Below are 15,045 nucleotides of genomic sequence, written 5' to 3' on the forward strand. Positions count from 1 at the left end.
CCCGCTCACCCATCCTCACCTGTTCCTCTTTGACTCATAAACCACCCCTATTCAGCTCTCTTCCTCTAAAATGCAACATAACTGCGCGCGCGTGTGTTTATGTGTGTGTGCAACAATTCCTCAACCTCATCTTTTTCACCCTCTACAAAAGCAGCAGATGTGAATAGATGTGTATATGTGTGTGTGTGTGTGTGTGTGTATGTGACCTCCTAAGCGTCCCTTCCTCATCCTGTAGATCCCTATCAGTGGCAGCTGTGGTCCAAAGGCCTTCACACACACAGTAGAAGAATGCATACTGAAGTTATCATGATATATGAAAGGCTGAGAGACTATAGTGCCATCTACAGGCCGATCAATTTAATGTCAATTCAGTTCAGTGGACGATAACTCCAATTCACTTCCATTTTTTTCTGTAATTGAGGTTTGACTCTGCCATCCACTGAAAGAATGGTTTATAGTCATGATACTAGGGCTTTGAAATATGAATGAAATTTCTATCAAGATATATTTTGTCATATTTTTTGGTATATCAATATGCATCATGATATGACAAATGTATGCAATATCACATAGTATTGCTATGTATAGTAAAATAATATACTAAAAAAAATAATTGGGTATATAAATAATATATACCCAAATAGGAATAAACAGTATCTATTTTGGGGACCATTTTCATCTACAGATTAACATAAACTTGGTGCATTAGCATGTATTTCTGGCAGCAGGACAGTGTCTGTGGGACGGACTCAAAACAAACTGCAGTGCTCAAGTTCATTATAATAATAGAAAATGTCTCCCAGTGCAACTTTGTGGCTCAGTAATGTGTTTTTAATAGTTGGTGGGTGATTTGTTGACAGCAAGAAAATTAGAGAATATCACCAGCCTTATCTTTTAAAAGATGGCCTTTGTGTCGTTGTCATATATGAATTATTTTGCCGTGTGATAGTTACTAGTAGCAAACAGGGGAAGAGGAATGCTTTGTAGCATGTCTGGATTTAAATGGAGTAAATTCCAGGAAATGACGCACCAGGATGCTCTAGTCCACTGGTTTCCAACCTTTTTGTGACCCCTTATTGCCAAGTCATTCATACTTGTCACAGGTGAGATATGAGTACGTCTATGAGGTGTGACCAGTTCGATCTCTCTGGTTGAAAGTCTGTTTCACCTCTGACTGGTTGGGTGTGGTCAGAAGCGTGCACCTGATGAACCACAGCCAACAGTGATGTCAAAGTGTACTGACGCAACCTGGACTTCACTTCTACACCGCTGTAACAAGGTGATAAGTTAAACCAATGGAGGTCAGCAAACTGGGATTTTCTGGGTTAAGTTGCTCTTTAAAGTTTGTTAAATCTTGAAGTGGTAAAACTCTTTAGCAAGTAAAAAATAAAATAAACATTATCTTGTGCAACAAACATTTATTTATTCCTCTTTCCTATCTTGTTAATCATCTAATGACACCTCAAAGTTATCTTGTGATCCATGAGAAGTACTTTTGGTACCTTTGGTTTCTTGGTGGATCGAGATATAAATATAAATATATAAATGAACCTCCCTGTTGCCTTTTTGTTACTTGTCAAACAAGAAGGTCTTCATCAGTCTTCTGTTGCTGTTTTCAGCCTGTTAAACAGTAAAGGTGACGGGCATCACAGATTATACACTGTAGGCCTACAACAGGAACACTTTCTGCACAACTCAGAAAGACAAATAGCTCCGGTGTGAAATCATTTAGTTCATGTCATGTCTTGCCTGGAGGGGATTACACTTACAGCACCAAAGGTTCAAGACTGAAATACTGAGTGACAAAGTGTGAAATCTGGATCAGATTAAGCTAGAAGCTTCTCTCTCACACACAGAAAGATGGAGATGGAAAGGGAGAGACTGAGAGAGAGAGAGAGAGAGAGAGAGAGAGAGAGAGAGAGAGAGAGAGAGAGAGAGAGAGAGAGGAAGAGAGAGGGAGGGGTGGACAAGCTGTGAGAACACGCTGCTGAATAATTACCACTGACATCAGAATAGTTTTCTTTAGCTCTCTGAAGTGGCAGGGCTCATTTGTACAGCCTGGAGCCATACAGAGGTGTGTGTGAGTGTGTGTGTGTGCAGAGGAGAAAGTGAGAGAGAGATAAAAAAAAAGAGAGAGAGGGAGAAAGAGACATCTTAGTGTTTGGGGATCCACAAATATCCAGAATTATGTGACTTTTTTTAAAAAAAGAAAGAAAGGTGCAACACATACCTCATTGCTGGTATTGTGAAAGCTAAACAAGAGATCACCCAGCATGTGTGCGTGCATGAGGGAGAGATTATTCTGATTTAGTCTTCTCCCTGTCAATGTGTGACACCATGACAGCTTAGTCTGCCTCAGGGAGCCATTTCTCTCTAAGTGGACCTTAAAAAACAGGAAACGAGTTCAAATCCCACTGGAGCACAGAGGAGGATCAGGCCTACTGATTCTCTACAATACCCTAACTTCACATACACCCACATGCTAGTAAGTGCCTGAATATTGCGTGCACAGACCTAGAACACACACACACACACAGTCACACCTGAGCCCTCTTCAATAGACACCATTCACCACCCTGACAACCAGGGACAATAGAGGAAAAAAAAAAAAGAAACGCAGGTCGACAAACAGAGAATCTACCTGTCTGAACACATCAGGCCGTCCTCGCCACCCGCTTCATCGCATCAGCTTTTCTTTGCTGCGATGACTTCAGGTGATATCATGTTTCTATATGGCTACACTTTTCTTTGCCTTCACTTGCAGCTGTTTTGTAACACATTTGAGGGTGAAATCACAAGTCAGATGTTACATTCAGCAGGCTGGGATAGCTCAAGCTATTGTTGAGGGGGGGTTTTTTTCACTACAGTACTAGTGCCCAAAGGCTTTCTGAAGCATGACTCTGTCAACCTTTAAGACTTCTCTTGTCTTCTTGTAGAATCCAGTAAATGGGCATTTTTTGTGTATATAATCCCAGTTTATCTTTGTAAATTGAACAGGTGCTGGTGTAGCAAAGCGAGCATCACATCAAACTGTGCCTTCGGCTAAAGGCTTGTAAGTCTCTGCTGGCCTGTAGGTCTCTCTGCTGGATTACTGAAAAGTAATTCACTTTCAAAACAACTCAGCTAAATGATTACGTAAACAAATTACCTGTGACTACATGACCAGTCACCAACACAGAAATAATTGCACTAGATTTCATCTGGATATCTGCAGTATGATGTCAGGGTGAAAGTGAACTTGAGTCAGAAAACAGGAACAAGGCTTGTATCATTATTTTATCAGTTTAATTGTTTTAAACTTGCAATTTAACAGCATAAAATCTGAGTTATCAATGCACTGTATAGGTTCAAGGTGAATACATTTAATTTTACTTGTGAATTCAAGGTTGTTAAAACACAACATACGAACAGGCTGGTGACTCATTTTTGGTCGTGAGAGACATAAATACCTCTAGAAACACGTCGGTGGTCAGGTGTAGTTCCTCTAGAGGCTTTGTGACAGTTTAAGTGTGTGTGTGAGTGTTTGTTAAAGAGGAGGGGCAGACCAGGGAGGACATAGACGAGTGTCTGAAGGAGGGCGGAGGTTTGAAGATGGGAGACTTCCACCCAGAAGTCTGGCCATATGAAATATCTGGGGTCATCGGCGTTCCCTGAAAACGACTGGGAGAGGAGAGGAGGGTGCAGGTGTATTTCAGCGAATTCTTGAGATAGCAACTTTTAATCCACATTTACGCTACAAGAAACATCATCAGCTAATGAGAACAAAAGGTTACTCCTGTAATAATGGTTTCAGAGAGAGATGTTCTCTTCAGCTCCAGGCTGCTCCAAAAACTGTTTCCAATCAAGGTTAACCAGAGAGGCCACGCACGCGGGGTGCTTCTAGCCACGTGATGCCACATGACGGTCATCAGTAGTCAGACCAAAATCAATATGAAGTTGATGGCAGCCTTCCAAGTTTCCAAATTCTCTAAAACTTTTACTTAAAACACCACAATTTTGCATGTCAAATATGATGCTTGTAGAACAGCAACACACGCTTTTACAAAATATATATATATATATTTATATATTTATTAAATGTAGCCATTCGACTATAGACAGCTATATTCATGCATTTGCAGCCTCTTGTAAGGCCAAGTTGCTCACAGTGTCAAGGTTTAGCAGAAAGTTAGGATTATTCTGCATTAGTTTGACATTAACATGATGCCTGTGATGAATGAAATGAGTCACCTGACTATGGCTGAGCGTGCTGGGTGGTTGGCCAATATGTTTTGATTAGATGATCTGTGAGGGATGGTGCCTAAACATAACACCGAACAGATCCATGGTTAATGCTTCACACAAGTCATGCAGATGATAATGGCTTACAATGGTTTTAAAAATGCATGAGATATTTCAGGGTCATTACAGGCTTATGTGTCTCATCTTAAGATGAGCTTGCTGCAAGTTTTATTTGCAAAATCCTCAAGGAGGGCAAAATAAATGGGTGAGTCATTTTCCAGAGTAATTAGTATCTCACAGTATTCACTTCACACAAGCTTACAGTGGAGGTTGCGACCCAAAAGGGGAAAAACATCTCTGGCATATACACAAGTCTGGCATACAGTTAGCTCTATAATAAATGGCACATGTCATCCTTATCTTGAAATAACCATAAACTAAATAAAATCTAAAGCATTTTAAATAGTCCAATCAATCTGCTGCTGGTTAAATATTATGATTTTCTTCGATACAGTATTTATTTAACCAAACACTCACACAAATATAATGAGTATCTACATAATCCTAACAGCATTTGAGGGCTGTCACCTAATTTATTCCCCGCAACGGAGGTCAAATCCCTTAAGGGACTAAATCACATAATGAAAGAGGTGGAACTCAGCAGATATAATCCTAAATATAACAACAGACAACATCTGTATTAGTTTAATCACTGTGGGTGGTCAACCGTGAGGTCTATAACCCCAAAACACGGTTGAGTTACAGGATGGTTTTGTCAGATGATTACAGTGTGATTACATCTGTTTCAGTGTGGCACCTCATTCATGAATGTGCAATTCTAGACACATACCTTGATCAGTGAGAGACAAAAGAGACACAGAGGCTTGATTGTATTATATCCTAGGTGGCATAACATGAGATTTCCCAGTGTGTCTTCAGTGTATACAAAGGGGGTGTCAAACCACTAAACCTAAATTTACTGGCATAATGCTCTATGCAGACACAGACTACAGTTCTTCCTATAGTTAATACCAAAAACAAATGTTTTATGGCAGGCAGAGCAAAGCACATACCCATTCGTCCATCTTGTGGAGGACTGATTAACGACAGTCTGGGGATACTGTTAGTCTGAAAGAGAGACACACAGAGAGGAACATCGCAAATCGTGGCTTTTTATTTGCTTGTTCTTTCAATACTTTTATTCTCCATGTGCTTAAGTCATAAATTAAACGTCAATGCTGTATGTTCTTCACAGAGCTCATGTATTGTGTTAAAACTATAACGCATCTCACCTTCCTGAACAGACTCCTTTCATCCACCTCCATGTTTTCAGTGCTGCCAGACAGGAGAGCACACTTCATTAGTCCTGTTGCATTCAGTTGGCTGAGCACTGCAGTGGTGCCTGAGCTTTTTGTTTTTATTTACGCCAAGCAAAATTTCTATATATTCCAAAGTGTAATATCCATTATGTGAAATACTGACACTTTCTCTTTTAAGGAGAATGCAAAATCCATTTCCCCACACACTTATTTACCCAAATCAAAAACAATAATCATACTGTATTTTGAGCTCAATCCACTACTAACAAAATGTAAATCTAAAAGGCCATTCAGTCTCATACATTGGCTCAAAATGTCTTATTTTGTGAAACAAGTGAGAGTGAGATACTTCTACGTCTTTCAAATGCACTTTTATGAAATTCAGAAATAATGCAGTGTAAAGTGTAGCTCAACACCAGTTGATCTACACAGTAAAAATGTATTCATTGCTTTTCTGAAATGAATATGATTCTAAGACTAGTATTATGATGAATAATTATTATAATATTGGAGACTTGTTTCTTCATTATATATTACTTGTTTGTTTAGGTTAGTTTCTCCAAAACTTGAGAAACCCTGCGAAATACCAAGAGGCTTGAGGCTTCTCTAAATGAAACTCATGAATTTTGTGAGACTTAATCAAATTTCTACAACTACTACAAGTTATCTATAAAGCACTGCGAGACACAGCAAAATGAGACATGTTGCTATTAAAATCCATTTAGCTTCTTATGTTCCAAAATTTCTTTGCATGACAGCTCTATCAGTAAATAAATCATCAATTTACTTTTTAAATCTTTAAATCAAAAATGAATCAACCCTGCTGGAATGGTAGTAACACTAAAAATGGGGTTAATGTCCTGCTATCCATCACCTACACTGTTTTCGGTCAGTAGAAAAATCTAAAGGCGCCGGGGATAAAACAACATTTGCACTATTAAACTCGGGCAGCCAATCAATCCTGTGTCAACGGTGTCTAGGAAACCCAATAGGGATTCCTGACTAAACCCAAGCAAAGCTTAGCTTATTCAGGTGTGTATGTGTAGATAGCCGCAGGGCAGGGCAAAGCTATACAGCAGCTAAAGCTAACATAAGACATGGGGGCTGAACCCGGGATACAGCTTGTTTGCTCTGTGAAATACCTCCTACATTCTCTCTCTCTTATCTAATAAGGTCTGGGGTATGGTGCTAGGTAAAGGAGGGCAGAGTAAAAAAAAAAACAACAAAGCATGTGGTGAAGGCAGAGCAAATCAAATAGAGAAAAAGAGAATGTTAATGATGTTAATAGATATAGTGAAAAATTAGAAAGGGATAATACTCACACATTGGTAGTTGAAGAGTGTCTTGAAAGGGACATTGGGGAGTTATATGGGATCTGTAGGACTGAAGGAAGACAAGAAAGAGTAACACACCATTAACAACCACTGTCTCCTATTATTAATAAAGAGACATTAGTGGTTATCTAATGAATCTATGAATATACAAGGTGCAGTGATGAGGCTACTAAATTGTTGTAACTGGAACAGTTTCACTGGAGATTCTGGTCTTGCTACATAAATCTGCTGACTTTGCCTTTTCTTCCTGCCACTAGCCCATCATGCATGGCTGTGCATTTTCTTACCAGGATTACTAAAAGAGACATCATGTAACCGGCTGTAGTCATACTGGCCAGACTTGACCAACACAACAAGTTTCAATGTTGAATCCTGTTATGTAAAAATTCAAGGATGTAGTCTATTTGTATTTCTTTAAGTGATCTTGTACACTTAAAACATAGACTGTAAATATATGGACGTAGTCACTGTGATGTCACCCATTGGTTTGTGGACTGCTGTTTGAGCTTCCCGCTTGACTTAAAATCAGAGCTGTAGTACTGTCATATTTGTGAGTCTGGATCACCATACTTTTCCTATTATGTTGGATTTTTCTCTGTCTTGGTCAATGATCTCGCTTGTTGTCATCTTTGGTCAAACAATTTTAGCAAAAAACGCACCATTGAGGCAGATTTACCTTGTTTCCTCTTGAGTATCACAGTGACTCACTATGAACAACAGTAACACAACAGAATGAAGAATTTCGAAGGGGAACTTTTTTGTGTTTTTGATCTCAGTCTTGATTTGGACTTGGTCTTGACTTGATTTGGTCAGACTTGGACATGTCTCGGACTGGACTTAAGTGGTCTTGACTACAGCCCTACTTTAGGTAGTACACAGGAATACACAATACTGAATAGTATTGTATAGTATGTACATGTACTGTATATCATGCATAAGTACACTACAATTATATATTTTGTTTATGTAAATAATAAACACATTAATATGGTGCCATACACAATACAGAGTGTTTGTGTTTATGACCAATACAATTATGAGATTGTTATTTACCCGTCTTATGTACTCCTGGAGTATGAGAACTGTGGCTCATCTGACACCCTGATGAAGCTTTGGCACTGCATGAGAACAGGAAAAAAAAACAAGATGTATCAATCCAGTAACAGAGTTGATATAATATAGTTGTCAGTTTAAATCCTAGAATAAGGTAATAACTGAGGACCCTTATCCCCTCAGGGTGACCTCAAGCCAAACAATTTATTTCTTACGTGAAATTTGAATCAAAGGGTTTTTTTCTTTAAGCATGTCTACCTTTAGTTGTATTTTACACAACATTTAAAAGCTGCAGTACTCACACATAATACTGTGGGTGAGTGATTGAGATCTTCACGTTCTTTCAACTTGTACTCAAGTACTTAAAGATAGCTTTTCTGGCAACTTAAAAACCTGTCCCGTTACACTGTTTCAGGACTGGTATTAACAGGCCTGGAGTAGATGTGCCAGGAGTGACACCTAGTGTAAGAGGAGGTATAACACCCAGCTAGTTGTAAATAACTTTATATGCTAAGGTGCTTCCAATCCAAAAGAAAACACACACTAGCATTTAATTCCAAATAATTGCAGGTTTAACTGCCTCCATAGATCCTCATTTAGCTTTCTTTCACTCTTTTATTTCACAAAAATTATGATCACTGAGGCATGACCATGCAGTACAACATATGATGCTTTATACTCAATCCTATGTGAAAGAAGGAGGCAACATGATTGATAGAATGATAAATGAAAATGATATATCAGCCAAATATTCATAAGCAAACATATTTTTTAAGGTAATCTAGTTTGTGGAACTGTTAAAGACTTAAAGAATGATATTGTTAAAGAGTTAAAGAATGGCTGATCACCCAGCATAATGGCTTTTAAAGTATTTAAACTTAGTCAAATTTACAAGCACACTGGTTGCACTAAAACATTTTGAATTAAGTGAAGAAGGCTAAAATCTTGAGGGTGATAACTGTAATTTCCATTATCAGAACTTCAGGATGTATGTGTGTATCTGATTGGATTATGTTGTACCTCTGATGCTGAAGAGAGTTTTCCAGCTTAGTGATGTAGGCATTCTGTTCATTCAGCTTCCTTTGACAGGAAAAAAGAAAACTAAGAAAGGTAGCCAACTTTTCATGAACTTAAGTTAAGAAAGACGTGAAAATACATCACACATACTGCTGGTTTAACTTACTTTGTCATCTGCTGCATTTCTTGCTTCATCTTGACTAACACATCCTCTAGTTTCCCATTCTGTAATTGTTGGTTAATGATGCACTATTAAGGCTGGTGCAAATATATATTCAGTAGCATTTAGTATATCCGTTTTAGAGGGCATTTAGTAGCGCAAGAAACTAATTAAATCATCCTTTCAACATGGTTGGTGGGTTAAAAATTTAATATTACAGGTTTTCTACATCTAAAAGTATTTCTTGAAAAGCAACAAACTTCAAAAATATAGTCAATAACCTGCCAGATGAAGAAAAGCAAGACAAGACACACACATCCACATCAATAAACATCCACTGCAGCAAGACATCTCTTACCCTTTGCTGGTAGTAAGTCAACAGTCTCTTTTGATGTCTTGCCTGGAACATTAAAACCTAAGGAAAGGGAAGACAACATTATGTGATATTTGAAATAAATCATATAAAAATACATATATATATGCACATATGAATAACTTTACAAAGCTTTTAGCACACAAAGCATTTTAAATTGAGTAACAGTCTGCTGTTGATATTTTAAGTATCCTAACAATTGCATCCTAACACTATCATGTCCCAAAGTCAGCAACCAACTGTTTGTTCAGCCATGTGATGTGAAGCAAGAAAATGACCAAACTTTGCTGATTTCCGTTAAGTGTTTGTTTGCCACAACGTTGATGTCAGAGAACAGGGCCTTCACCTCAGAGCTGCTCTGAAACAAAGACATGTCTCATCAGTGTGCTGATAGTAGGGTTATAAAATAATATCAATCTGTTTATAAAGTTTTAAATTGTTGTTGTGCAGACAAGCCACCAGAATATGTCACTTAAAAAGAAGAAAAATATAAGATGCTTACTTTGCCAGAGAGAGGTGATACTTGGCATTTGGCATCGCATATTAAACACTTGTCTTGCTTACCTGAAAGCAGAAAAGTACAAAATAATAATAATAAAAAAATGCATAGTCCCCCTAGGCTCATATCAAATAGAGGACACATACAGCCAAAATTCAATACAAGAACTGAACACAATGTTAAAGTAAACATGTTTTAGCCTGAGACCAAAATATATTATGTGCCTCCCCGTGGGTCTATCTCAGAGACCCACTGTAAATATTATTAAACTCTTGAGAGTTTAACTGAGATGAGACCCATCAGAAACATAGTGGCCTATAAATGTAATAAGTGGCTCCCAACTGGCATCAAGCTGGGATCAAGGGTCCCCAAAGAGTACTCGAGGGACTAATCAAATGATAAATGCTGCAATTTATTTAATCTGAAGATATTACAGTGATGGAGTATGGCTGGATGAGAGATTTCCTTCTTCCCATGGTAATATAATGAGCAAAATCAAACTCGATTTCACAGCAAATACTCAAATATCGATCCTTCGGGAAATACAATTTAAGAGGGAGTTTGTTTGTGTCTATCTGAGGGGGTTTGGTAATGGAAAAGTTTAGTTAAAAACTCCTGGCTGCCTGTGTGATCAGCTCTGCAGTATCACATGAAGTCCAACAGATGTCCCTGTTTACTCACGCTTTCACCTTCCCAGGAGCAGTTCTGATTCTCAGAAATATATCCTCAACATCCCAACATCACTTTATCAGTAATGTGAATCTGTATCTACCTTTCTGATAGCAAACACTACAGATTACATGGCCGCAGGATGTCACAGCCAGTCTGCGGTCAGCACTGGGGGACAGAAAGCAGGAGTTGCAGCAAATCCAGTAAGACATTTGCACACCTGCAGAAAAGATAAGGTTACCTTTAAGTTTACCAGCCTGCAACTTTCCTAAGGTTAACACTTATTGTTAGTGAGAGAGACTTTATTGAATTATGGTCAACAGTTTCAGCTAAGTGGCAGCGGTGTTACAGCTGTCACATTAAATAACGTTAGCATTAGGCTACATCCTTTAAAACCGTTTCTGTTTAGGGCAACTTAATGACACAGCTAACCTCTTAATAAATTCAGATACACAGAAAGTAAATTTATTGTTTTAAATTTACTTAACATTAGCTGGATTTATCCCGTAGTAGGTAAAGGTAAATGTTAATTTAACTTAAGTGACGCTAAGCTAACTCTATAGCTTAACTGATCGGAGGAAGCTAACGCTATGTCTGAAATCAGTTGATCATAGCAGCTCTCGATATTATGTCCTAACTAAAAAAGCTAAATTCTTATTATAAGCTTACCAGCTTTCCTTTTCTTCAGTTAATTAATGAATTAATCAGAAATAACATTTAAACTGTCAGTCCAACTGCATATTGACTATGGTGAATTTTGTCCACCAGCACATAACGACGTCAGTTACATTAATGCTAACTGTTAGCTAGGTTAGCTAACTTACCTCCATATAATTAACGTCAACGTATACGTTAGATGGCTCTATATGGCTGTTACGCTCCAAGTCTCTGTGAGATTAAATGGTAAAGACATATTTATTCACAAGTTAAATAATTTGAACGTGAAGTAAGTTGCTTGAATGTTCATACTCAGAAATTAATCAGAAATAAACCCAAAATAGGCTAGTTTTCATTCAAACCTTTATTGTAAAGCGTTTGCTTACACTTGTATTTGTCCTGTAAAGTCCTGTGAACTTTTTGCAAAATTGCTCATTACAGAGCGACGAAGTGAACAAAACTGTAGTTATTAACATACTTTAACAGAAATGTATAACCTTGTGGTGTTCATATTAGCCCAAACTAAACGAGGTTGCAGCGAACTCAAGCCTGGTTTACTGACCATTAATTAATTAATTAGCGACACAGTTATGCACAGAGAATGAAATACACTATGTAAATACAGTAGCATTTGGTCACATTGTCCATTTGTAATTAAATTGAATTATTATCATGTTTAAGATACACAACCGATATTTTCAAAGCATTGTTGACTGATGTTGCCCATATCTCTTACATGCTTACATTACTTCTTTTTTTTTTTTTTTTTAATTTTATTCTTACATACAGTAGTTTTCACACTTTTCCTCCCTATATCTATGTCATTGGTTGTTTCGTAATGGGAGTTTGTAGTTCAGATATTTCTAGCCATAAGGTGTCATTGTTGCAAGCTACAACATAGTAGTATGCACTGGCACAAGAATGGGCAGTACATGCGACGAAGTGAACAGGTACAGCATGGACAGGTCAGTGGTTGTCATCAGACCAGCTTCTTGGCGATGAAGAAGTCTTTGAGTCGTTTCATCTGCCAGAAACCAACTGATAGCAGAATGGAGGTCTGCACCACGGCCCACCACAAGACTTTACTATTGGTGTCCTCACTGATCTGACGAAACGTCTCTTCCTTCTCCTGAATGAAAGGAGGGGACAAAAAAAAAAGATGAGGCTCAGACTTTAAGTTAATCACTCTCATTATATAAGCTGGTACCACGGTACCCCTATCCTTTCCTGTGACCTATGCGATGTAGGTGAACACCTCTATTGTCATGTCATGGGATTGTCACTTTGGCAGCCAAGACAGTAAAAATGCTTCTTATTTACCCTCTGGTACTCCTGTTGCTTTGTGATGTACGTTATTTGATCAATGAGATGTCTGAGGGTGATCTCCAGATTCTCCATGTTGTGTTTGGTCCTGTCAACGTTGGGGTCAATTGAGTGCTCTCCCATCTGAACATCCAAATGTAACTTCTGTGCAGCAAAACGGGGGAAAATTCAGGGATTATTTTCAGAAATCTCTGCTTAGTCATGGCAAAATTTTAACAATGTCATCAGTGTGCTTAAACTAGGTGTACTATATGTATTCCTACATCTTTCTCTCTGTTATGAATACATTTTCTGTGTGTGTCATCAGGTCTCACCAGCCTTTCTCCAGCAAAGACAGAAAACCTTGTGGAGTTGGTTTGAAAGCAAAGGTAGTGCTGACCGGAGGCATGAGCTGTGAAGGTGAATTTACTAAATTTACCGTAACGTTTGGACATCACAACCTAGGGAGCAAGAAAGACACTGTCAAGCCAACATTTCTTCATCTAAGGATCAGAAACATCAGACGTGGTTCTGTTTCTTCTCTTTGTTCTAATGACAAGAATGCAACTTTATTCCCAGGTTAAAATTTTATTTGTTTTTAGATTTACTATACATGTGCTGAGGTAGAGCCAACGATGATATAATGAAAACTATAAAAACTGAGTAAAACCTATCCAATATAGCTGTCAGATTGTCTCACTGATGTTCATTCACGTTTTTTGGCATTCAAATGTAATTTCATAGACTGACTTATTCTCTGGACCATAAAACATTTTTCTGTGCTGGAGATCCAAGACAATAATAAAATAGTACATTAGTAGTTACAGGCTTGCTGTAAGATGTAAATCCTGTAAATGATTATGCTCGAAGTCATCAATCAAACCATGCACCACTAAGCTTTATGACACTGCATTCAAATGCTTTTCAGCCTTGTTTGTGTTTGTTTTGGATGGAGAAACCAGACAGCACATGTTCTAGTGTATCAACACACACATGTTTGTGTGACTCTGGCTTAGTGATAAACCTTTCCTGTGAGTCCAATACCTCATGGTTTGGGTCTCTGACTGTCACAGTGACGCCAAGGTGAGGGGAGTGGGTGAAGGTCTTCGAATCCCAAGGCTCCAACATGAAATATCCTGAGGGTAAGAGACACCCACACGAGAACATATGCATACACAATCACCCACAGTAGCAGTCAAGGTCAGCACAAAGCCTGTGACATTTGGGATAATGATTAGATTAAGCATGAGGAGAAAATTCAATTTATGCATTTTATATCGGGCTTTATACTGTAATTCATAATATACAATGTTCATAGATATTAGTCTTTATTATATACTTGACATGTTGTTGAAACAAAAGTTGCACAAGCACAAAAGCCGTAGCACTTTCCCTAAACACTTTTAATCACCTTGCAGTGTTTGTACATGTAACATTTTTCTATTTCTATGTGTGTACAATGAGTGGAGCTGATTTCACTGTTTTTGGAGTGCAGAGCAATCTAATTATAGAAGACACTGATTAATGGACAAGCCAAGTTATATATGCCCTTTGCACTTGCTATTAAATGACGTAAAGCGGACATACATGTAATATCATGGAAGTTCATGTACAGCAACATTACTGTGTGATTCAACAATCAAATGACATTTCACAACTTTTCAAAATACAATTCCACATTTATTGCTACCATTGAGACTGTGTACGACACTCAGGGGCAATATTCCCTTTCCAGGACTCACCAGTCACCAGCATGTCTTCAGGAATCTCCTCAATGATGCATTTTTCTTCTTGTTCCCCAAGATCAAAATACATGGCTGCTGCCAGCATCAGGTAACACTGGAGGAGAAAGCCAGTACCTCGCAAACCCATTTTCAGTTAACAATGAGCTATTAAATTCCAATACTCCTGACAGCGACAAAATGTTTGGCCTGTAGTTACGACTTTTTATAGATCTGCAAATGCTAAGTCAAGATTTAGTTATTTTTCATTGAGTACAGCCAAATGCCTGCATCCAATAGAATATATATTATAAGTGAGAGGCTGCAAGGGGGAAAGATTTAGTGTGAGAAACTCACAGGTGCTGTTTTGTGTGACGAGACATTCTGCCGGTTTTTTGACTGGTTAACCTGGGAGCCAATAGCAAAGCTGTTAAGACTAGTGATTGAGTGGGACTGACCGCTTGTACCAGATACACAGTATCTGACAGTATGACCTGTTTGTTCAGCATGAAGGTAGGAACAAGCACAGTGACACATTCTTGGCATATGCAGCAGTTTCCATTGTCATTATACTGAAAATGTCCACCAATTAGTGTATATTAATGTGAGAGATTTGAGTCCTGGTATAAAACATTTTATTGCCGCAGTAGACTTGTTTCTACCACATGGGCAATGTGGCTGATCTGCATTTACTACACTAAATGGAAACTGTTGAAATAT

The 15,045-nt window shown here is 38.2% G+C and overlaps 3 protein-coding genes across 7 annotated transcripts in view; 1 reads left to right on the forward strand and 2 right to left on the reverse strand.

Moving 5' to 3' along the window:
* Window positions 1-3,263: 3,263 nt before the first annotated feature.
* Window positions 3,264-11,517, reverse strand: LOC121901492 (probable E3 SUMO-protein ligase RNF212). 3 transcript variants are annotated; one of them, XM_042418289.1, is made up of 13 exons: window positions 11,470-11,517; window positions 10,749-10,865; window positions 9,980-10,041; window positions 9,761-9,835; window positions 9,463-9,519; window positions 9,111-9,169; window positions 8,948-9,007; window positions 7,928-7,992; window positions 6,863-6,923; window positions 5,514-5,556; window positions 5,295-5,349; window positions 4,231-4,300; window positions 3,264-3,660 (listed from the first exon to the last, which is right to left on the reverse strand). In XM_042418289.1, the coding sequence occupies exons 2-13, from the start codon at window positions 10,855-10,857 to the stop codon at window positions 3,504-3,506; spliced, it is 873 nt and encodes a 290-aa protein (XP_042274223.1). In that variant the 5' UTR covers window positions 10,858-10,865; window positions 11,470-11,517; the 3' UTR covers window positions 3,264-3,503. The 3 variants fall into 3 exon arrangements, with proteins under 3 accessions (XP_042274223.1, XP_042274222.1, XP_042274224.1); XM_042418288.1 differs by lacking the exon at window positions 11,470-11,517 and adding an exon at window positions 11,315-11,460; XM_042418290.1 differs by lacking the exon at window positions 11,470-11,517 and having other exon boundaries at window positions 9,761-9,830; window positions 10,749-10,834.
* The window catches only part of maea (macrophage erythroblast attacher, E3 ubiquitin ligase), a 102,790-nt gene continuing 98,506 nt past the window's right edge, over window positions 10,762-15,045 (forward strand). The window contains exons 1-4 of one of the 3 annotated variants that reach the window (XM_042418281.1): window positions 10,762-10,848; window positions 12,933-13,183; window positions 13,678-13,746; window positions 14,340-14,437. In XM_042418281.1, the coding sequence (XP_042274215.1) occupies window positions 13,731-13,746; window positions 14,340-14,437 (114 nt within the window). In that variant the 5' untranslated portion in view covers window positions 10,762-10,848; window positions 12,933-13,183; window positions 13,678-13,730. Of the gene's footprint in view, window positions 10,849-12,932; window positions 13,184-13,663; window positions 13,747-14,339; window positions 14,438-15,045 lie in introns of those variants that run through there. The other 2 variants (XM_042418280.1, XM_042418282.1) reach the window with 2 other exon arrangements.
* LOC121901494 (transmembrane emp24 domain-containing protein 11-like) lies at window positions 11,555-12,924 on the reverse strand. The gene is made up of 2 exons (XM_042418291.1): window positions 12,623-12,924; window positions 11,555-12,431 (listed from the first exon to the last, which is right to left on the reverse strand). The coding sequence occupies exons 1-2, from the start codon at window positions 12,746-12,748 to the stop codon at window positions 12,282-12,284; spliced, it is 276 nt and encodes a 91-aa protein (XP_042274225.1). The 5' UTR covers window positions 12,749-12,924; the 3' UTR covers window positions 11,555-12,281.

This window comes from Thunnus maccoyii, chromosome 8, assembly GCF_910596095.1.
Source record: "Thunnus maccoyii chromosome 8, fThuMac1.1, whole genome shotgun sequence".
NCBI lineage: Eukaryota > Metazoa > Chordata > Actinopteri > Scombriformes > Scombridae > Thunnus > Thunnus maccoyii.